Source organism: Tupaia chinensis, unplaced genomic scaffold (genome assembly GCF_000334495.1).
Source record: "Tupaia chinensis unplaced genomic scaffold, TupChi_1.0 Scaffold000133_1, whole genome shotgun sequence".
Lineage (NCBI taxonomy): Eukaryota > Metazoa > Chordata > Mammalia > Scandentia > Tupaiidae > Tupaia > Tupaia belangeri.
The window spans coordinates 3,253,936-3,276,365 of record NW_006159602.1 but is presented as its reverse complement, the minus strand read 5'-3'; the positions used below and the strand labels follow the sequence as shown (position 1 = coordinate 3,276,365).

Genomic DNA, 22,430 nt, shown 5'->3' with positions numbered 1-22,430 from the left:
GGGGAAGAGGGGGAGAGAGAGAGAGAGAGAGAGAGAGAGAGAGAGGGGAAGTGAGAAAGCAAGCCACCAGGTCCAGGATTCAAATTGCGGTCAGCCATGTGGGAATCCAGCACTCTTAACCAACGTGTCACCTCCTGGCCCCAAGCTAATACTTTATAAATGTTTTTCTGAAATTTTAAAATGTATTTTCCTTATCAAAATCTAACTATCAGTCAAGTTTAAGTATCACGTGTTATCTTTTATGAATGGTTTAACAGTTAAATTTGTAAATTTAAAAATTTTACCGATGGACAAATATATAGTATCTTAGCATGTCCTTCCTAAAACTTGGTAGGTCCTTCCTAAAACTTGTAGTAATACATACCTCATGTATAATCTTAAAAAAGTACTCAAATGTTTACTTTGTGTGGATATCTTGCCTTTTTCACCTAAGTTTTAATAATAAATGTAAGAAATCATGTTCTAAAGAATATTTAGAGATTTTTAAACTAGAACATTTGAAGGAGTTCTGGGATTTAGTTTCTGAAATATCTGTGAGTACTCTTTTGCTGGAGTTCCCATGATCTCTTCATCCCTCATAAATGCTGACCAGTTGGTTGGTGTTTTCCCTGGGTAATTTTTCTCTACCTGATGGCAATGTGTTCTTTATAACTCTTTGTTTATTTTTAAGGCCATGGTAGGGGAAGAGTGTGTAGGTGCCATCGTTTGCAAGTTGGATATGCACAAAAAGATGTTCCGCAGAGGTTATATAGCCATGTTAGCCGTGGATTCCAAATACAGGAGAAATGGCATTGGTAAGAAAAATATTATTTCACTAAAAGAATGCATAAGTTATTTTTATGTTTGCGTTTTAAAACAAAAGGCTTAAATGTAAACATGTAGAAATGAACCTAAAACTAAAAGAAGAAAAGGTTATTTTTGTTTCATAATAGTATTTTCAGAGAAGTCATTATTATTTTTTTTTTTAAGTTTTTCCAGAGGCCATGTGAGCTCACAGGAGAGAGACAGAACATCTCTCATGCTGTATGGTCTTGTTGCAATCCCTACTTTGTGTCTTCCTCCTTTCATGATTTGAGGCATGCACACAAAGTACCTGATGTGTTTCTCAAGCCACCAAGTCAGAGACTTGAACTGATGGGCTGTTGGCTTTGTGGAATCCAGCTGTCCTAATCACCAGGCTGTGGTCTGGCTCCAGAAAGTTCTTTCAATAAATTGTTTTGTTTATTATTGTTTTGTTCAAAAGATAATTTTTTTCTTAAAGAATTATTTTATCTTATTTGTTACTATTTTTTAATTTGACCAGAGAGAGAGAGGGGTAAAGTGAGAAAGCAAGCCACAAGGTCCAGGATGCGAACTATGGTTGGCCATGTGGGAGTCTAGCACCTTAACCACCATGCCACCTGCTGGCCCCTGAAAGATGACTAATTTATACCTCTAAACCTATTTTTTTCTTTTAGTTTTTGTTGTAGGGTGCGTGCACTCTCCAGAGAGAGAGAGAAAGAGGGAAAGTGAGAAATCACTCCCCAGGAGCATGGCCATGCTGTAGTCCCTTCTCCTCCAGTCTCCTCTCAGCATTTGGGGCGTGCATGCACACATACTTGGCATGATTTTCCAGCTGCTGGGTCTGCTGGGTCCAAGACTTGAACCAACTGGACTTGTTCAAAAGGCCAAGTTTGAGTCTGGTATATTAAAAAGAGCTGATAAGGACTCATGATAAAGGATAGGCAGTTGTTCAGCTAGTTCAGAGAGCAGAAGCCAGTTGGCTTTAACAATTGCATCCTGGCCTTTAGAAATAATTTTGTTTGGCTCATGAAATGCATATCCACTCATCTATGGTTTAAAAATTATGAGTTTTATTTTAATAAAATTTGACTTTTATTTCTTAATATATCAGATTTGCCAATTTTTCTTTATTAATGTACCAGATCTATCTATCCCTAAACTAGGATACATTTTACTAGATACTTGTAGTCATAGCACTGCCATCATTGGGTATATAAGACTTCATCGTGCACAGACTCACTATAAGATTTGTAGGAATCATCCTAGTGTCTTGGGTCAGCTGTGGGCATGACAGTTCTGGTGAAGCTGTCCTTTGCCTTGTGTCCAGGGATTTTGAAGATGCTTGGCAAGATCAGCTTGGGCCATGCAGTAAGTTTTGGCCAGAGTTCCTAGGTTGCTGTTATTTTACCATATCCTGCCTTTTTCATTTTCTCTTTTGTTCTACCTTCAGACAGAGTAGAACAAATTCATGCTTGGACAAATACATAATTACACCTGAGAAAAAAGAATATATCAGGAGATAACTCTTTAAAGAGAAAACATACTGCTATATGTAGATTCTGTTGGTCTCTCTCAGCTTATGCCTGTAATTTTTCCCACTAATTTGAAATGATCTGTGTATCTGCATTCAAGACAGAACCCAGCAGTTGACATTTTTGTTATCGTGAATATCTTACTTAATTTAGGAATCTTTAAGAAACTAATTACGTTTTTCCTTTATTAATGCTCAGATCTATATTCTAGGTACTAACTTGGTTAAGAAAGCTATTTATGCCATGGTTGAAGGAGACTGTGATGAGGTAAGTCCTTGTAAATGTTAAATGTCTTTTATCCTAGGTGATATTCTTTTGGGTATTTATATAAATATTTTATAATAATTCTACAGATTTCATTGTACACTATTATTACAAAAATGCAGCTTGTGGGGAAATTTTTTTTCCATTTAAAAACACATGAATGTTAGCCTAGAATACATTTGAAAATATGAAGCTAAAAATTTCTTTAAAATGTTCAAAATGTGAAGGTAAAATCTTAGACCCTTTCAGTAATTAGTATTCAGAGGATTTGTTTTCAGTTAAGTCATTAAATTAAGATAGCTTACTACAGACCTTATTGTAATTTGCTTACATATTGGCCATATTGGCCTTTAGTATCTTTTTTTTTTTTTAAGACGTTTTTTGCTATAGGGCGCGTGTGTTCACCAGACAGACAGAGAAAGACAAGAGAGACAGAAAGCGAGAAATCACCCCCCAGGGGAGATAGATACGCCGCAATCCCTTCTCCTCCATTCTCCTCTCGGGATCTTGGGCATGCACGCACACGCGCCTAGCGTGAGTTTAAGTCACTGGGTCTGGGACTCAAACTGCGGTCGACTACATGGGAGTCCAGCGACATAGCCATTATGCTAACTGCTGGTCCCACTAACCACATTTCATATATAAGTGTATTACTTATTTATTTGCTTTAGAGCACCTACCAGAGAGATACAGGGAAAGTAAGAAAGCACCCTGCAGTGAGGGATGGCCATGCCTCAGTCTCTTCTTTCTTATCTGCTTGGGATTTTGGGGTACATATGCATATATGCCCATTGCGATTTTTCAAGTCGCTGGGTCTGGGACTCAAACCATGCACTTAGCCATGTGGGATCCAACCATACCACCTGCTGGCCAATATAATTTTTTTATACAAATGAAATCATAATTTTGTAGTAATTATTTTCATGATTATATCATGGTTATATCATGAACATATTTCCATATTAGAGTACAGAGATTATTGTTTTTTTTTTGTTTTTTTTTTGAGAGATTTTTGCTATAGGGTGTGTTCACTTGCCAGAAAGACAGAGAGACAGAAAGCGAGAAATCATCCCCCAATGGGGATGGCCACGCCACAATCCCTTCTCTTCCATTCTCCTCTTGGGATCTTGGGCACACACACACACACACACACACACACACACACACACACACACCGGGGTGAGTTTAAGCCACTGAGTCCAGGACTTGGACCATAGTCGACTACATGGGAGTCCAGCAACATAGCCATTACACCAACTGCTGGTCCTGTAGAGTACAGAGATTTACTGCATGGTGTTCTTATTCTTCACATTAATTTGTATTCTAACAGAATACACTAAATGGTGTTTATATGAGAAGGTCTGCAGACAGATTGGGTAGTGTAGTGAAGTCAACCTGAGATTTAGATACTTATTATTACTCCACATAGATAGTTTACAGATAATTGGCAAAAGATCTTAGTTTGTTCACAGCTTTTAATATCAAAAAAGTAAAATGTGCAATAATCAATGTCATTCATATGGTTGGTAACTAAAATTTGTAGAAGAGAATTGGACTGGATATATTCATGAGTATACATCAGTATTTGGACCATAATCACACTGGCTTAATCAGCTTATCAAGAAGAGAAGCCAGGCTTTACTGAAGTTAGTTAACAATTTGGATAAATTTTTGATCTTCTACTGCCAGTGAGAAGAGAGTGGTTTCCAGTGAACAGGGATGTTTTGAGCCAGGAAAGTAGCCTTTTACAAGGTAGCTGGTCACCCTCATAATCTCTCACACTTATAAGGCAGACTGTGTGCCTTATTGTAATTAATCAAATGTTTAGATAGTTTTTCTTGGAGAGTTCTGAGGTATGATAGAGATTTTGACTATGTTGTTTTAGTTTCAAGGTCAAATCCTAAATATATTTTGTGATAGAAATATTCTTTTCATTGTGGGCCTAAAAATCTAATGCTGATTCATTTTTTTTACTTTTAAAGTAGTTAATATTACTTAATTTTAGGCTGAAATTAGAATAACTCCATGAATTTTTTCCTGTTGTATAACTTTTAATTTTTTTTTTAAATTTAAGGTATTTGTTATAGGGTGCATGAGCTCGCTGGAGAGAGACAGGGAGAAAGTAAGAAATCACCTGCCAGGATGGCCATGCCACAGTCCCTTCTCCTCCATTCCCTTCCTGGGATGTTTGGACATGCACACACATGTACCTGGTGTGATTTTTCAAGCTACCAGGTCCTGGACTTGAACTGTGGTTGACCATGAGGGAGTCCAGTGCCTTCACCACTATGCCACCTGCTGGCCCCTTTGTTGTATAATTTTAAATAGGTGGTTCTTTTTTTTGGAGAGTGTTTTGCTATAGGGTACGTGTGCTCACCAGAAAGACAGAGAGACTGGGGATGGCCACACCACAATCTTCTCTTTCATTCTCCTCTTGGGATCTTGGGCATGCACGCACATGCACCTGGCATGAGTTTAAGCCACCAGGTCTAGGACTCGAACTGTGATCGACTATGTGGTAGTCTAGCCACATAGCCATTACGTGAACTGCTGGTCCCTTAAATGGATGGTTTTTGCAGTTTGAATACCTCTGCCTCTGGATTGGAGGACATTTTCTGGGGTTAAATAAATTGCTTATCTTTGTCCTACTTTGTATAGATAAAGAATTTGCTATACAAAGAGGACAGAACTTTTATTTACTCTTTATAAGGTTTCATTCCCCTGTTGTTTCAGTTTTAAACCTTATAAGCAACAAACTTTTCTATCCCCTTTTCCCTTCTAATTTTTGAGAGTAGTGTGCTTATTACTTCCATTTCCTGGAATTACCATTACATCTTACTTAGTTGGATTTTTACTCACTTTGCTTGAGTAAACTACTTTCTCATTGATATATTTGCCAGAACCAGTAGCTTCTTAGTCTTCCTCTGTTTGTTAAAATACTTGTCAATCTTTAAGACCCTATTGAAATATTAACAAAACCTTTAAGTTTTCCTTGATCCTTCTGAACAAACTTCATTGTACCACCTGTGTGTTTTCCTTGTCTCTTTTTTTGTTATACATATTGTACTTAAATTCACTTGTTCAGCATCTGTGCCTTAGCCACTATGAAGGACCGAGGCACTTTTTCTTGTTTATTGCTATATTAGTATTTAGTATAGTATTTATGAAAGAGTATCTGGTTCATAAATATTTATTGAATGATTAGTTAGGTTCTTCTGGTATGTTACTTGTGCTGCCTTTTTTAAAAAGAATTATTTATTTATTATTATTATTATTATTTTTGAAAACTTTGACTAGAGAGGGCCAGCAGGTGGCATGGTGGTTAAGGGCACTGGACTCCCACATGGCTGACCATAGTTCAGGTCCTGGACCTGGCGACTTGCTTTCTCTCTCTGTCCCCATCTGTTCAAATTAAAATAAATAAATAAATAAAGTTAAATAAAGTAATTCTTAAAAAAATTATATTTTTTACACTAGAGACAAAGTGAGAAAGCATGCTGCCAAGTCTGGGACTCAAACTATCGTCGGCCATGTGGGAATTCAGCACCTTAACCACTATGCCACCTGCTGGCTCTTGTGCTTCTGTTTTAAGCCCCTTGTGAATTTTGACTTATATAGTTAAGTTTTTTCTTAAAGATTTATTTAATTTTACTAACTTTTATTATCATTTTTAATTTGCTATATTGCATGTGCTCTCATCTGAGACAGAGACACAGAGAGAGACAGAGAAAATTGGAAAGCAAGATGCCAGGTCTGGGACCCAAACTACAGTTGGCCATGTGGAAGTCTAGCACCTTAACCATAACACTACCTGCTAGCTCCAATTCTTTTTTTTAATTTAATCGCATATATTATTAGTGTTATCATTTAATTTGCTATAGGACATGTGTGCTCACCAGAGAGAGAGAGAGAGAAAGTGAGACAGCAAACTGTTAGGTCTGGAACTTGAACCAGTCAGCCATATGGAAGTCCAGCACTTTCATCATGCCACTTACTGGCCCCAGTCCCGATTTTTGTTTTATTTTTAAAGAATTATTTATTTTAAATTTATTTATTTATTATTATCTAACCCCCAAATTCTTAATTTGTCTCTCTCTCTCTCTCTCTCTACTTCTTGTAAACTTTCTAAGGACAGTGGTTGTTTTGTTTTTATACATAGTAAGATTTTTTTGAAAAAGACCTGTAAGTTAAAATAAGTTGTTAAAAATACCTTTTGGGGGGCCAGCAGGTGGCTTGGTGGTTAAGGATGCTGGAATCCCGCATGGCTGACTGCAGTTCGAGTCCCTGACCTGGTGGCTTGTGCTCTCTCTCTTTCTCTCTCTGTCTCGTTCTGTCTCACTCTCGCTCTCACCCTCTCTGATCAAATTAAAAATAAATAAAGTAAAATAAAATAATTGTTTTGAAAAAATAAATTTTGGTTAAAGTGTGTGTGTGTGTGTGTGTGTGTGTGCATATAAAGTGAAAATGGTCTTTGTATATAATTCATTGCCTTGAAAACTTGGAAATTATACTTCTCCAAGAATAAAGTAACCTTATAAAGCAATAAACATGTGGTTTTACTTTTATTAAGTGAGGCCAATCTTCTTTTATTTTTGGGGTCAAGAAACCTTGATGAATTATCAAAAAATCTATCAGAAAAACAGTAAAAAAGGTTTTAAATAACATTTTATATTATTTAGATTATGCTGCTATTTTAAAAATTCTTACAGAGATAGAGATTTTGAGATCTTCACACCTCTCAACAGAGATACGTTTTGTAACTTTGATGCCTTATTGTGCATATCCTATCAATTCTAACTTTCTATTCTATTTGCAGAATTCCTCTGTGACCTTGAGTCATATTTGTATTGTTACTACTTGTCAAGTTAAAGTAAATTAAGCCAAAGTTAGTATTTACAGAGTTTAAGCACAGGTCATGTTTTTGTCCAAATAATAATGTTATACCATCCTGATCTGATCTAATAGATATTTTCATTTTGCCTTACTGTGATTTTCCTAACTTTTTATCAGAATTAGACATGGTAAAACATCATAGCTGAAGACCTTTTTCATTTTCTAGATCTTTATAGCTGACTAAAAAATTACAACATGAAAAATAAGAAGCAAGTGAATTTGTTGCTTCATAAATAAGAAATGCATTACCCTACCCATATGCTGATATAGCGTGAATTTGGTTACATCCTCCCATATGCTCTGGCTGTTAAATGCATAGTGGCTAGGCAGATATCTCAGGTTCATATTTCATGTTAGGGGAAAGAAATAAATACAAATAGCATGAATGAGTTTTCTAAAATTTTTAAAGTAAGATCTGGATACTTAAAACAGTGTACTTACATGATGGACATTTACTTTATTTTCAAAAAATTACTTATTTAGTTTTATTACTACTATTATTAATATTTTAAGACTTGCTATCAGGCCTGTGTGCTCATCAGAGAGAGAGAGAGAAAGTGAGAAAGCAAGCTGCCAGGTCCTAGACTTGAACCACAGTTGGCTATGTGGGAGTCCAGCACCTCAACTACCATACCACCTGCTGGTCCCTGCCATTTACTTTATGTACTTTTTTCTGAAATAAATTAGAATATGGGCAGGTTTGTGATTAATGTGTTGAAAAGTACTTTACTTTCAAGCTGTAGTTAGTCTTTAAATCTTCATTTCTGAGATTTTCAAGATTTTTTTAAAAGATATAAGATATGATTATCGTGATGTTAATACCAGAGTTCACTATAATTTAGATACAGTAGAATCAAAAATTCTTAATGGACTTTAAGTATATAGTACTGACCTTAAGACATCTTTAGTTGAAAATTGTCATTTTATTTTTGACTATATTAAAAATATGTTTCCCATTGAAAAGCCGTAATTGACATTGCAGAAAACTTGGAAAATAAAAAAGGACGTTTACTACCTTCTTTTCTGACACATCCATTTTGGTGTTTTACTACTATTTTTTGGTGTGTATATTTAATTTTTGTTTTTTAGAGAGATATTTTTTGCCATAGAGCATGTGCACTTGCAGGAGAGAGACAGAGAGACAGAAAGTGAGAAATCACCCCTGGGGGGTTTGGCATGCCACAGTCCCTTCTTCTTTATTCTCTTCTTGGGATTTTAGGTAGCATGTATACGCACCCGGTATGGGTTTTAAACTGCTGGGTTGGGAACTCGAACTGTGGTCGACCGTGTGGGAGTCCAGTAATGCAACCATTATAACATCTGCTGGTCCCTATATGTTTTGTTTTAATAGATAGAATAGACAGTATTCTTCTGTAAATAATAATGCTCTGTGACCTATTGCAGACTGTTTACAATTCGCTATTTAAAACTAGGACTTTCCCTATAATCTAATTTGCTTAACCTAATACTACTTTCTAGCAATATAAAGGTAATACAAAAGACTTTTTGGTAAATTCTAGCTAGCTGATGCAATAGTCCACCATACCTGTTTATAAGATTAAAAGAGTAAAATGGTGGCCAAGTGGTGGTGCAGTGGTAATGTAACTGGACTCACATGGGAAAAGTCCTGGGTTTGAGTCCCAGGAACACTCTGAGTGTAGTGGTTGCACATGCTTGTGCCTGTGATCTGCGCAGGTTGACATAGGTGGTGGATCATGATATGAAGATCTCATTGGAGGTGGCCCTCAGCCTGCCTGCCTGTCCTCTCCACACCCCCCAGAAAGAAAGAAATACATAATTTTTTAAAAAGAATAAAATAGATCATATTTGCAATAGTACCTTAACTAGAGCATTAAGAACCAAGGAGATCTAAGTTTTGTTTAAAATACAAACATACAAGGATAAACAGTTTTAGTCATTCTTTTTTTCCCATTGATAATGTCAAATACAACTTTTTGTAAACAACATTATTTTATTTAACTTTATTTATTTTAATTTGACCAGAGAGAAAGTAAGAAAGCAAGCTTTAGGTCCAGGACTCAAACTGCAGTCAGTCATGTGAGAGTCTAATGTCCTTAACCACCATATCACCTGCCAGCACCAAAATATGGCTTTTAAAAAAAAATATTTAATTTTATTTATTCATTCATTTATTTTAATTTGACCAGACCCACACACACACACACACACACACACACACAGAAAGTAGAAAGTAAGCAACCATGTCCAGCACTTGAACCATAGTGAGCCATGTGGGAGTATCCAGCACTTTAACCACCACGCCACCTGCTGGTCTCACCCAAAATACAGCTTTTTAAACTCCTTGCTTTTTGTTGTCATCTTGGTTTTTGTTGACAGAAGGCACATGAGCTTTTTAGAGAAACAGAGAGAAAACCCCCTATGAGGTGTAGTCATGCCAGTCCTTTTTCCTTTTCCCTCAATCTTGCTATGATTTTATTTTTATGAGAGGGAGATTTTTTCTACAGGGTGCATGCAGTTGCTGAAAAGACAGCAACAGAGAGAAAGAAAGTAAGAAATCACCCTCCAGGAGGGGGATGGCCATGCCTCAATTCCTTCTCCTTCATTCTCCTCTTGGGATTTTGGGCATGCACGCACATGCGCCTAGCGTGAGTTTTAAACTACCGGGTCCAGGACTCAAACTGCAGTTTATTACGTGAGAGTCCAGCTACATAACCATTATATCATCTGCTCTTCCCCACATCTTAGTAGGATTTTGAGCACGCTTGTTTGACATGTTTATCAAGCCACTGGGCTGGGATTCAAACTGGTTGGCTATGTGGGATCTGGCCTCCATGCACAGGACTTAATCTCTGTGCTATAAGCCTCGATATAAAATAAGACTTGAGCTCTTTATTTATAATGTGTGTTATATATGTTTAATAATTCATGTTTAATATTTTAGTGTTGCTGGAAATATATTTGGGCTATGTGATAGAGGCTGCTAGGTTAAAAAAAGAAAAAACAGAATAAAATGGTCAATTCTCAAACCAGTTTGTTTTCTCTACAACTTTTATTTAAGATGTAAAGATTTGGGGTGAATAGTTTGTTCTAATTAAAGAATTGGGTATGGGGTTGTCTCTGTGGCCTGGCAGATAAGAGAGCCAGATCCCACATGACTGACTGACCATGAAGTTTGAGGCCTGCTCCAGTGAACTTGAGAAATACACTGGGTGCATGTATATTGTGCCCCAAATCCCAAAAGGATAGAGATGGAGGAAAAGGTATTGTGATATGATCATCCCCCATGGGGGTACTTTCTCCTCTCTGGTGAGTACATGAGCCCTCTAGTTTAAAAAAAAAAAAAAAAGGTCTCACATCTATTTTCTGTCCCTTCTATCTGTAATTGTGGGATTATAGGCAAGTCTTTCAACTTTGTGTGTGGGTGTGTGTGCATTGTGATATTTTTGACCTTAAAGGTTGTTGGAAAGAGCAATTCAAATATTCATTCAGCAAATACCAATGGAAGAAGGCCTGTCAGGTACTGGAGGTTTTGTGGTGCTTAGGCCTAGTGGTGAGCAAGTCTGCTCTCCATAAGCTTCAAGCCTACAATATTAAAACATGCTGTCTACACTGTTAAAGTTTAACTTATCCAGATCATCAGCTTGTTGCTAAGAAACTCAGTGGAATTTCACTGTAACTATTTTTCCCTGTTAAGTAGAATTCAGTGTTGCCAAGTTTCTTTGGGACCAAAATAACTTCATTATCCTTTGGCATCCTATGTAGTACTCCTCTGATGTAGATGAAAAAAAATTGCTTTTTACTAAGTTTTCAGTATAAACCTAATTTTAAAAAAATATGCTTATATGAATTTAAGTAATTATTAAAAAATATTTACTTTTTATGGCATTTTGTGTTGTGTCAAATAATATATTATCTCTTTATTTAGAAAATACAAGTGTACCAAGAAAGTCTTTACATTTTACCAAGGTTAGCCCTCTCTGTAATTTTTTTTTTTCTATGTAATCGGGCTTTATTTCATTCATCTATTAAGATTCTTAAAAACCTAGATTTGTCTCTAACCATATCTGAAGTGTGTATTTGTGGAACTGTAGTTTTCCTTAGATGGGTTTTAAATATTTTAGATTGTTAAATATTAATGAAGTGGACTTAGAACCCCTTTTTCTTGTCTTAAGTAGGCAAAACCTCCCTTTCTGCTTTGTTTTATTCTGAGAAATAATCAGGGGAGGTACAGTAAAATGGTTAATATTTGGTCTGCCTTCACTTTACTGGGGCCTTGAGTTTCAATCTTCTGTAAAATGGGGATAATCGTATCTATTTCATAGGGTTATTATGAAAATAAAATGATAGAATACATGTAAGATGATTTATATTGCACATAGTAAAGCTTCGATAAATAGCTTTTTTTTTTTTGAAAAAAGTCATCACTTTAAAAAGTTTATTCAAGATAGAATGTGTGTACATGTGGGGGGGAGAGAAGTGCCCTTGATGGAGTCTTGTCATGCTGTGATATCCTCCCTGCAGCCCTTCCAGCTTGTCAGAACTTTGGGAGTGTGGTTGCACGCCCATTGTGTTTCAGGTCAGCCAGGCGAGTCCAAACCCACACTCAGCGATGTGTCTTCCAGTGTTGCTATCTAATGCACTGCCGACTGTGCAACCTAGGCTGGACCTACTTTCATTTTGATTTCCGTGAAAGCTATGTTTCGAGTTGTTGGAACTTTAGTGTTTGTCATATTAAATAGCTTTCACTGGATATTTTAGCTTTAATTCGATACTGATTTAATAATAGAATTCTAGGAATTACCCAAGAGAATTAGTAAAAGCTGAAAACTGACCAGACTATATATAGTGTTTCAGACTACAGGATGGTATGCATTACTAGAAATTGCATTATGTTTTCTAAGAGTAGGGAAAATTGTTGACTTTTAATTCTTAATTTCTTTACATTTCTTTTTAGGTTTTTGTCATAGGGCACATGTGCTCACCAGAGAGAGACAAAGGAAAAGTGAGAAATTGCCGCCTAGGGGATGGCCATGCTGTAGTCCATTTTGCTCCACTCTCCTCTTGGGCTTTGGGCACACATGTACCTAGTGTGATTTTCAAGCTGCTAGGTCTGGGGTTCAGACTGTTGTCAGCAGTATGGGAGTCTACCTACTTAACTATCATGCCACCTACTAGCTTTTGCTTTTTCTTTTTTTCTTTTATTTTTTTTTGAGAGAGTTTTTTGCTATGGGGCACATGGACTCACAGGATAGACAGAGAAGAACAAAGAGAAACAAAGCGAAATATCACCCCCCCAGGGAGGATGGCTTTGCCACAATCCCTTCTCCTCCATTTTCCTCTAGGGATCTTGGGTACACGCACTCACGCCCGGTTTGAGTTTTAAACTGCTGGGTCTGGGACTCGAACCAGAGTTGACTATGTGGGAGTCCAGCAATGTAACCATTATGTCATCTGATGGTCCCTCTTTTCTTTTTTAAAATTTGCTAGAGGGCACATGTGCTCAGTAGAGAGAGGGGGGAGAATCAGAAAGCATCATCTATGGGGGACAACCATTCTACAGTCCTTTCTTGCTCTGGGATTTTGGGCATGCTTGCATATGTGCCTAGTTTTTCTTTTTCTTTTTTTTTTTTAATTAAAAAATGTTTTTTTTTTTTAACTATTATTTTTTTGATAGGTTTTTGCTATAGGGTGTGTAAGCTCGGCAGAAAGACACAGAGAGAGAGACAGAAAGCTAGAAATCACCCTCTAGAGGGGATGACTACACCACAATCCCTTCTCCATTCTCCTCTTGGGATATTGGACACGTGCCCAGCATGAGGTTAAGCCACTGGGTCTGGGACTTGAACTGCGGTCGACTACGTGAGAGTCCAGCAACACAGCCATTATACCAGCTGCTGATTCCAACCCACTGTGTTTTTTAAGCCTCTGGATCTGGGACTTAAACCACACAGTCAGCCCTTTGGGATTCAGCCATCTTAACCACCACACCACGGGCTAACCCTGCTTTTAATTCTTAAACCAATACGCGTTCCATACACATTTTATTATCACCTTCCTAGGAGCATTTTCACTTGATCCTGAACTTTTTTTGTGGAAGGAGGGTTTCAACTTTATTTATTTTAATTTGACCAGAGAGTGACAGAGTGTGTGTGTAGGGGGGAGTGAGAAAGCAAGCCACCAGGTCCAGGACTTGAACCACAGTCAGCCATATGGGAGTTCAGTGCCCTTATCAACCTTACCAACTGCTGACCCTGATCTTGAGAACTATTAATACTTGATTTTAGATTTTAAAGGTTTGGGTATAGTATGTAATTTGCTTTTATGAGTTAATTACATAGGTAATTGCTTTAAGATGATGCTTTCTCTTTATTTTTACCTTTAAAAATCATAGTAATAGTTTCATTTGTTTATTAATTATGTAATTTATGTGATATAATAAAAGGCAGTAAGGATACATTTATTGGTAATTAACAAATATTTAAGAGCCATCCCTGTGTCAGGCAGTGTGTTAGGTGCAGAGGAAACAGCTGTGAAGGAGCTGTGCATTGACACTTGTCTGTATTGGGCTCACTAGCTAGGAGAGATGACATTTGTCAAGTGTTGAGTAAGAGTGTTTCAAAGGAGCAGTGCAGTGTGCCGAACCACAGTAAGCCATGTGAGAGTTCAGTGCCCTTAACAACCTTACCACCTGCTGACCCTGATCTTGAACTATTAATATTTGATGTTAGATTTTAAAGGTTTGGGTGTACTATGTGATTTGCTTTTATGAGTAATGTAAAATGAAAGGGGTACTCTACCAATCTGGAAGTGACAAGTTCAGGACAGAACAAGGATAGGAAGAGCACTCTTTCAGACAGAAAACAATTTATGTGAATGGTCTAAGTTGGAAAAGATCATGTTCCAGAAACTCATAGTGTTGAGTGTAGTGAGCAAGAAGAGCAAGGCCTCTACCTAAATATAGGTAGAGGCCATATCTTGGTGGGCCTTCTAGGTTTTCTGTAGATTATTTTTAGATCTTGGAATTGTACTCTCTGAGTACAAGAGAGTCAAGGTTTTATGAAAGGAATTAATAAAAACATCACCTTAGCTGTAGAGAATGGGAGACCTCTTGAGTTACGAAACTCTTGAAATTAGGTTGAAAGTTGATGGCCACTTGAACTAGGGTTGTAACAATAGGAGTAGAAAGAAGAGGATCAGTTTGAAAGATATTTATGAGAGAGAATTGACAGTACTTAGTTCTTTTATGTTTGTATGTGGGTGGGCAGAGAGGGAATAGGACCCAGCCTACTCCTGGGTTTCACATATGAGCCATTGGTGTGTAAGATGGAGATCTTGTTCCCTGAGATATGGAATTATGGAGGAAGAGCAGATCATGAGTTTGATTTGGGATATGTTAAGTTGGATGTCTTACTGTATTTTGTGTCGCTTTAACAGAATATTTGAGAATGGGAAGTTTATAAAGAAAAGAGATTAGTATGTGGCTTTAGAGGCTGTGAAGTCCACAAGCAGGGTAACAACCTCTGGTGCAGGCTTTCATTATGTGTTTTAACAGGGCAGAGGACATCACAAGGTGAGGGTGTGTATGGTGTTTCTCTTCCTCCTCTCTTAAATCTGCCAGTATTCAATCATGGGTGTCCCACTCTGATCACCTTATCCAATCCTAATTACGTCTTAATACCATAGTCAGATTAAGTTTCCACCCTCTTAATACCTCCCAGTGGGGATTAAATATTAACATGCATTTTGGTGGGGACATTGAAACTATAGCACAGAGATGTACTGTCTTTCTATTATTTATATCTGTTTGGATTCTTGTCTGACTTTTTGATAGCTTGCAAAAAGAGACTCATGCTTCACTTGGGCCTTTGTTTAATTGTATTTTATCATGTTTCCCCACTGTAAACACGTAAGGGTTATGATACCCCAGGAGTAACTTCAACTCACTGTGTTGGTAATTTTTAATTAGGTAGACTGAGAATCAGAAAATGCAAACAGCTATGTATGTAAAACTTGACAGAGCCAGCAGATGGTGTAACTGTTACATCACTGGACTCCTACATGGCTGACCATAGGTTGAGTCCTGGACCTGGTGGCTTAAAGCTCACGCTGGGTTTACATATGTGCATGCCCAAGATCCCAGGAGGAGAATGGAGGAGAAGGGATTGCAGTGTGGCCATCTCCCCTGGGGGGTGATTTCTTGCTTACTCTGTGTATGTGTGTGTGTGCCTGGCAAACACACAGGCCCTATGGCAAAAATCTCAAAAAAAGTAAAAAACTTGTCAAGGTGCGTTGCGGGTGTTCATAGAGGGAGGTGGAAATAAATGAAAATCACATAGTATTAAAAAGTATCAGTTCTTCATTGTCTGGACTACCAGTTCTAATACTCAAGAAAGACTCAAAGAGAAGTTAATGCTGTGTGTTCCTCTGTTAAGTATTGATATTTGTAATGTCTCAACTAGTGATTCTCAAAATGTAGTCCCTTGACCAATAGCATTGGCATCACCTGGCAGTTTTTAAAATGTGGATTCTTGGGCCCTACCTCAAACCTACTCTGAAACTCTGGGGATAGGGCTCAGCAATCTCTTTTAATAACCCCATAGTAGATTAGGCAGTGCCCTAAAATTGAATACTCCTGGCACTCAGCAAACTTTCAGATGAGTACCCATGGTATTCGACAAACTTCAGCACACTTTCTTTGCCAAAGGCCAGATAGTAAATATTTTGGGCTTTGTAGACCATTCTTTGTGGCAGCTGCTGCCCTATGCTTTTCAGAAACCAGCCATAGACATTATGTAAACAAATGGGAATGAGTGTGTTCCAGTAAAACTTTATTTACAAAACCAAGTAGCAGGCACACTGGGCTCAAGGTCTGTAGTTTGCCAGCTCTGGTCTAGACTTTGGACAAATATGGTGGTTGTTGCCAGGATAAATGTTGACATGTTAATGAAAATGTAGGAGTTGGAGGTCAGTCTGAATAGTTTCAAGTATTGGTGTGTTTTGTTAAACCTTTGTTGATTGTTTTCCCTTTTCCTCATCTTTTGCCACCTTACTTTTCTCCACAAGGAAATCATCTTCATTTTAGTATAAAACATACATTCTCTTTACTAAAAATTCCAAACATCGCAAAAATCTAGAACAGAAAATAAGCTATTGGTCCACTCCCTCTTGACCAAAAGCTATTACTATTTCAATTTCGATGACTTTTTCTGGTTTTTCTTCTGTATATTATTAATATTTGTTGTTTTTATCATCAGTTTTTAAACAAATGAATGTAATATGTTTTTCTTAAATATTTGATCCAGTGGTTTACTTTGTAGGTGATTTTTCAGTTTATGAAATTATAACTCAGTTTTCTCTGATTTTTTTGAAGGTTGTTTTGGAAACAGAAATAACAAATAAGTCTGCTTTGAAACTTTATGAAAACCTTGGTTTTGTTCGAGATAAGAGGCTGTTCAGATACTATTTAAATGGAGTTGATGCACTGCGACTTAAACTGTGGCTGCGCTGAGAAACTGACATCAAGGAACAACTTCCAACCACACAGAATTGACCTTTGCATGCAATGCAATTTGTACAGAATTGCTTTGCAGGTGGATTTAGTAATTTCCATGCAGCTCTTACCTGTCAGTGTCTCATTGAGTGTCGCACAATATTTGTTGCACTTTGGCATGGCGCATTTGTTCTGAATTAAAAGAGATTGTTTTAAACTTCAAGAGTTCTTTTGGTACCAACACGGTGTGCCAGTTGATAGCCAAGATTTGTTTGTTCATTTGCAAAGTCAGCTGACAATGTTCTTTACAGTGATGGTTTTATCACAGAACCAATAAGTGGAACATGATTTTTGTTCCTTAAAAAAAGCCAATGTGGATTGTAAAAGTCTCTAAGTATACTAACATTTCACAAAAAATCTGCCATAGTTTTCTGAAAGGGTTAGGGAAAACTTCAGTTTTAGGTTTTATTTTTTCAATATAAAATTTCCATTCTTGGATATTGGTACCTCAGTGATTAGTGAATGGAAAAAAATGTCAGGTGGGATATGTCTTACAATGAGTACAGATTATTAAATTGCGTCTGCCAGTGCCTGTGTAGATAAGTATATTTGTCTTCATCTCTAGTTTTTTGAATGCATGCCTATCTTTTCCTTTTCTTTAAGGCCTTTGCAAGCTTTTATTTAAATTCTAAATTTGATAATAAATTATTTCAGATTTTTATAATTTGGATACTTTTTCTAGGTGAGTGACAGAATGGTTTACTTTAGAAATTCCTTCTTTCCTTTCAGTAAGAAGTTGAATCTACTTGGAAAATTCTTTGAGAAATGGCTCAAAAGGGATGAGAAAGGTTGACAGAGCCAGGAATTGCTGGGTTTTGGATGCACTTTTTTTTGAGTGAGAGAATTTTTGGAAAAGAATAGAAAATTAATGTAAATTGGTATGATTTTATTTAATCAAAATTATTGCTAAGCTGTGAAGAACAGCTTTTACAAAGTAGCTGGAATTTTTTTTGCCCACTTGATTTGGATTCACATTGCTTCCATTTCTTAAAATACTTCACTTTTGGTTCTTGGTCTTAGAAATAAATTTCAAGGTGCATTGTATCCATTTTAGGCTGCTTTTATTTTCTTTTCACCTCTATGAGCAAATGTTTGGGAGCTTTCCTTTGTTCCTCCAGAAAAAAAAAAATGAAAATCTTTTTGGGAGCGAGTTCTATGGGTTTTCTTAAGAGCCTTCATGTTTATTGGTTACATTGTGTTTTGACCAATCAGTGCAGTGTAACAAATTTTAAAGTTAATTATTTTCAATTGAGTCAGTAAACCTGTGATGGATAATTTATTTAACTGGAAAACATAGGTACCCATTAAAAAAAAAAAAAGATTTGTTCTCTGTGAAAAATGTTTGTAGGAATCTGTGGGTTTTTTTTGTTTGTTTGATTTTTTTTTTTCATTTGAATATGCTTTACTTCTGCTCTAGGATTTTGATTTGAATTTTATGTTATAGCTATAATTACTGTATTTTAAAAAACCCTACCTCCATTAACAGTTGGTAAAGGCCCCTTTTCAGGAAAGTTTGTTACTGTTTTTTTTTTTTTTTTTTTCTTTCTTTCTTTAAAGGAAAGCTGCTCCTTGCTCAGTATAGTGTTTTTTGAAAGTGAACATGGTAACAAGTACTTTAAAAATAAAGATACACAATTTATATTTGATGAAAATAAAAACTTCCTGCTGGTGGGATCATTTATATAGTTCCTTATTTTTAAAGAAACATTTTTCTGTTTCCTATTGTTCTTGAAATTTTAATGGGCAGAATACTGGTTATATTAACAATATAATGACTACACTGTACTCAGCTTTTCAGCTGACCATTTCGAGTGTTTTTTTGGTCAGACTTTGTTGGATGCTAGCATAGAAGAATACCAATCACAGTGATACTTCTGTTAACTATTTTTAATATGAAGGAAACTGCACTAAAGCAGTATACTTATATCATCAAATTTTATATCACCCCTTTATTTTTGACTTGCTGGCTCAGAGGTTAATTGTTGATGAACAACACATTTGCTTGACTCACTAATGGGGACAGGTGTAAAGTAGATACATACTAGATTATCTGTTCAAGCATTCTTATGTGTTTGCCAGGTGTCAATGAAACCAGTCACTATTGACCTTTCCCCCAGTTGCTGAATTGACTGAACTGATTTGTCACATGACCTTACTATGTGACTAAAAAGTCAGATGGTTGCCATATGGTTTGGCTGATCTATATTGAATATCAATATATACCTATGTCTTTAACTGGGTATTCAAAACTTGTTTACTTAAGTAGACTAAAATTTTAACCCTTAGGTGATAATTTAGCTCCAGAATTTAAAATCTCTATTCACTTGAAGTAGCATCAGATATAAATTTATATTTTAACATTGGGCTTTTATCTTTCTTACATAAGCTTAAAAAGATTTCATTTATAATTGGTAGAGTGGATTCACTTGGCTAAAACTGAGCAAAATTGTTGCAACTTTCTTTTAATGGGGTGCTGCCTCTATAAGACTGACTGTACTATCCACTGACACTGGTTTGGCAGTTGGTTCTGCTGAACATTTTTATACATGCTACCATGAAGCTATATGTGTTAGTATTGAAGAAGCTAACGGGTATACTAGCATTTTTGATGTGTGGGCTGATTATAATTTCCCTTACATTGGGAAGAAACTACTTTAGAGACGTCTACAGATCAGAAACCAGATACTAGTTTTTGAAGTCAAAGCCAGCAAAATAAAAGAGAAAGAAAAATTACTATTAAAAAATTGGTTTTAATATTTTCTGCCTCTTCCCCAAATTACCCTCCCTACTTGCTCGACAAATCTATGTAAAGGAATTTGTTTGTTACATGTTTTAACTTTACCTTGCCCTGTGTTATGGTATTGGCTGACGTGTATAAGAGTGGATGTGTGTATTTATTATGGTGTCTAAAAATCATGAAGTTCATCACTTTCCAGGAGCATAGATAAAATCAAATTGGTAGTGCATCAGTTACTTTTCAGTGCACCATGTCATCACTAAAATGAGTGCTATAATGTTACAGGGCTTTCAGGTTTGTAAAAACATAACCATAAATTATATTGACGTCAGATATGAGTTGAGTATCTATAAAATATCACGTGTATCTCAAAATATTGGACTGCTGTTTGATGACTGGATATTATTGCATAATTTTCTTCTATTGTCCCGTATCCTTTTGGAGAAGAGAGATTTAATGGGATTTGAAATGTGCAAGCTGTCTAAATAAGATGCAGTCAAATAAAGTATGGTTAAGTTGTGTTTGCATTTTTCTTTTAGATACAGCTGTGTGCATTTTATGATTGGGTTGTTTGCTTTTACCTACTGTGAAAAAACAAGCAATCTATTCTGTTTTCCACTTTCTGTCTCCCATCCAAGAGATATTTGGAAGATTTGATACACAATTATCACTCTACTTTGTGATCTTACAGAGTAAATTTGAAAATAACATGAACTTGATTTTCCTAAAAGTACTCAAAGTTTGTCAACTCAACGTATCAGTGATCAGTATACATAAGGGCATTTTTGCATGCATTAAACCAAAAGTTAGTTTTCAGTCCTTGTCACATGATGGTTTACTCCAAAGATAGTTTTAATTTTAATTTACTGGGTTTTGTTTGTGCAGTGTCTCCTCACATAAATGTTTTCCCCTTCGCTAAGACACCAAAGTAAAGTGGAACAGTATCAGAGGGGCTTTTTCCCTTAAGGAGCTTTAAGTGATACTTACATATGCTCTCATATTTCAGTATTTTTGGATATTAGTGTAAGGATTAGATGAATCTTTTGAGCATGACTTTTAAATTTTGCCATGCATGCCAGATCTTCACTTTGTAATGTGAAAATATCTAAATGAGCTTATGTTTTATGTGGACCTTATTATGGAACTCTACTTCAAAAATTCAAAGGACCTCAGAAAGTTGATACAGTTCTTTCACACCTAAGAACACAAATCATTATTAACTTGTAGTCCAGACACTTTTTTTTATAAAGATATTTTTAAAATAGGTGTTTAAAAATTCTCATGAGCATATAGCATGGCTGCATTTTTTTTTTTTTGAGAGGTTTTCTCTCTAGGGCGTGTGCGCTCGCCAGACAGAGACAGAGAGATAGAAAGCGAGAAATCACCCCCCGGGGGGATGGTCACGCCCCAATCTCTTCTCCTCCATTCTCCTCTTGGGATATTGGGCATGCACGCACACGTGCCCGGTGTGAGTTTTAAGCTACTGGGTCCGGGACGTGAACCGCGGTTGACTACGTGGGAGTCCAGCGTCATAGCCATTACCCTAACTGCTGGTTCCCGCATGGCTGCATTTTTTTCAGATCCATGCTATTCCATATTTATTTTGTTGATGGAAATATTCTTTGTTCTCTCTAGTGCAATAGCCACTGAGCCTATAAAGTATGGCTAGAATGATTTAGAGGAACTGAGTTAATTAATTGAAATTAGCCATATGTGTCTGGTGCTCCTGTATTGGATAGCTTAGCTTTAGAAGATATTTAAGTAGTGTTGACTTGAGAAAGGCATTTTTTTGTGTGTGTAGGGTTTTTAAGAAGACACTAATTTAGTGAAATATGAGTCAAGAATTACCTCTGAGCAAGAGTAGCTGAACAGTTTATATTGACAGTGTATAGCATTAATAGTGTCTGACTCTACCCTGACACCCCTGCCCCTATTATGATGTATCCTTCCTGAGAAAGGCAGCCCTTTCAGAAGGTTTTTATTGTTGGAAGTTCTTTGGGTTGCAGAGATGCAAAGATTCAAGTGCCAAAAATTTCTCTCTGACTGTTAGTACTTTTTAGCCTGCAACCATTTTGTATAGTTAGGTCTAATAGTTTTTCTCATTTTAGGTGAATTTGCAGTCATTTCATTTCTAAATGAGATTGGCCATCTTATTTTTACCAGTGGTCAAGCAGGAACATGGAGATCTGCCAAATGATTTTGTTTTTGAGAGACTCAGAATAAACTTGTGTCCCATGGCCACAGTTTTTTCCCCTTGATCCTAGCCAATCATTTGGTAAGTGTGATTTAAAAGGGCCCAAGAGCACACCTGGCTTGGTGTTGGGGCATGAGCTCAAAGCACATGTTCTGTTGATAGCAAGCCAGTGTTTAATCTTCATATGAAAAAGGCCTCGGAATAACAAAGACCACTGAAATGTCAAAATTTATCTTTTTCTATTAGGATAAAACTACAATACAGTGTTATAGTGAATAGGTTTCAGTCAATGTAAGGTTTATAGAATGCTAAGGAATAAGCATATTTTTAGGTATAAGTTCATGACTACCTCTTTGCTGTATGAATATGTATCAAATTGCTAATACCTCAATTTTCTGAGAATCTGTACATTTTCATAAATAATTTACCATATCCTAGGGGATGGACTTGGCTTTTAAAGAAATTGTATAACGACATTTATTACTGAGTTTGTTA

General features: G+C 36.5%; 1 protein-coding gene across 1 annotated transcript in view; it reads left to right on the top strand.

Moving 5' to 3' along the window:
* NAA30 (N-alpha-acetyltransferase 30, NatC catalytic subunit) overlaps nt 1-20,268 on the top strand; it is a 52,269-nt gene extending 32,001 nt beyond the window's left edge. The window contains 3 exon segments of the mRNA XM_006172328.3: nt 671-794; nt 2,527-2,582; nt 16,825-20,268. Coding sequence (XP_006172390.2) covers nt 671-794; nt 2,527-2,582; nt 16,825-16,962 — 318 coding nt within the window. The 3' untranslated portion in view covers nt 16,963-20,268.
* The last annotated feature ends 2,162 nt before the right edge of the window (nt 20,269-22,430 follow it).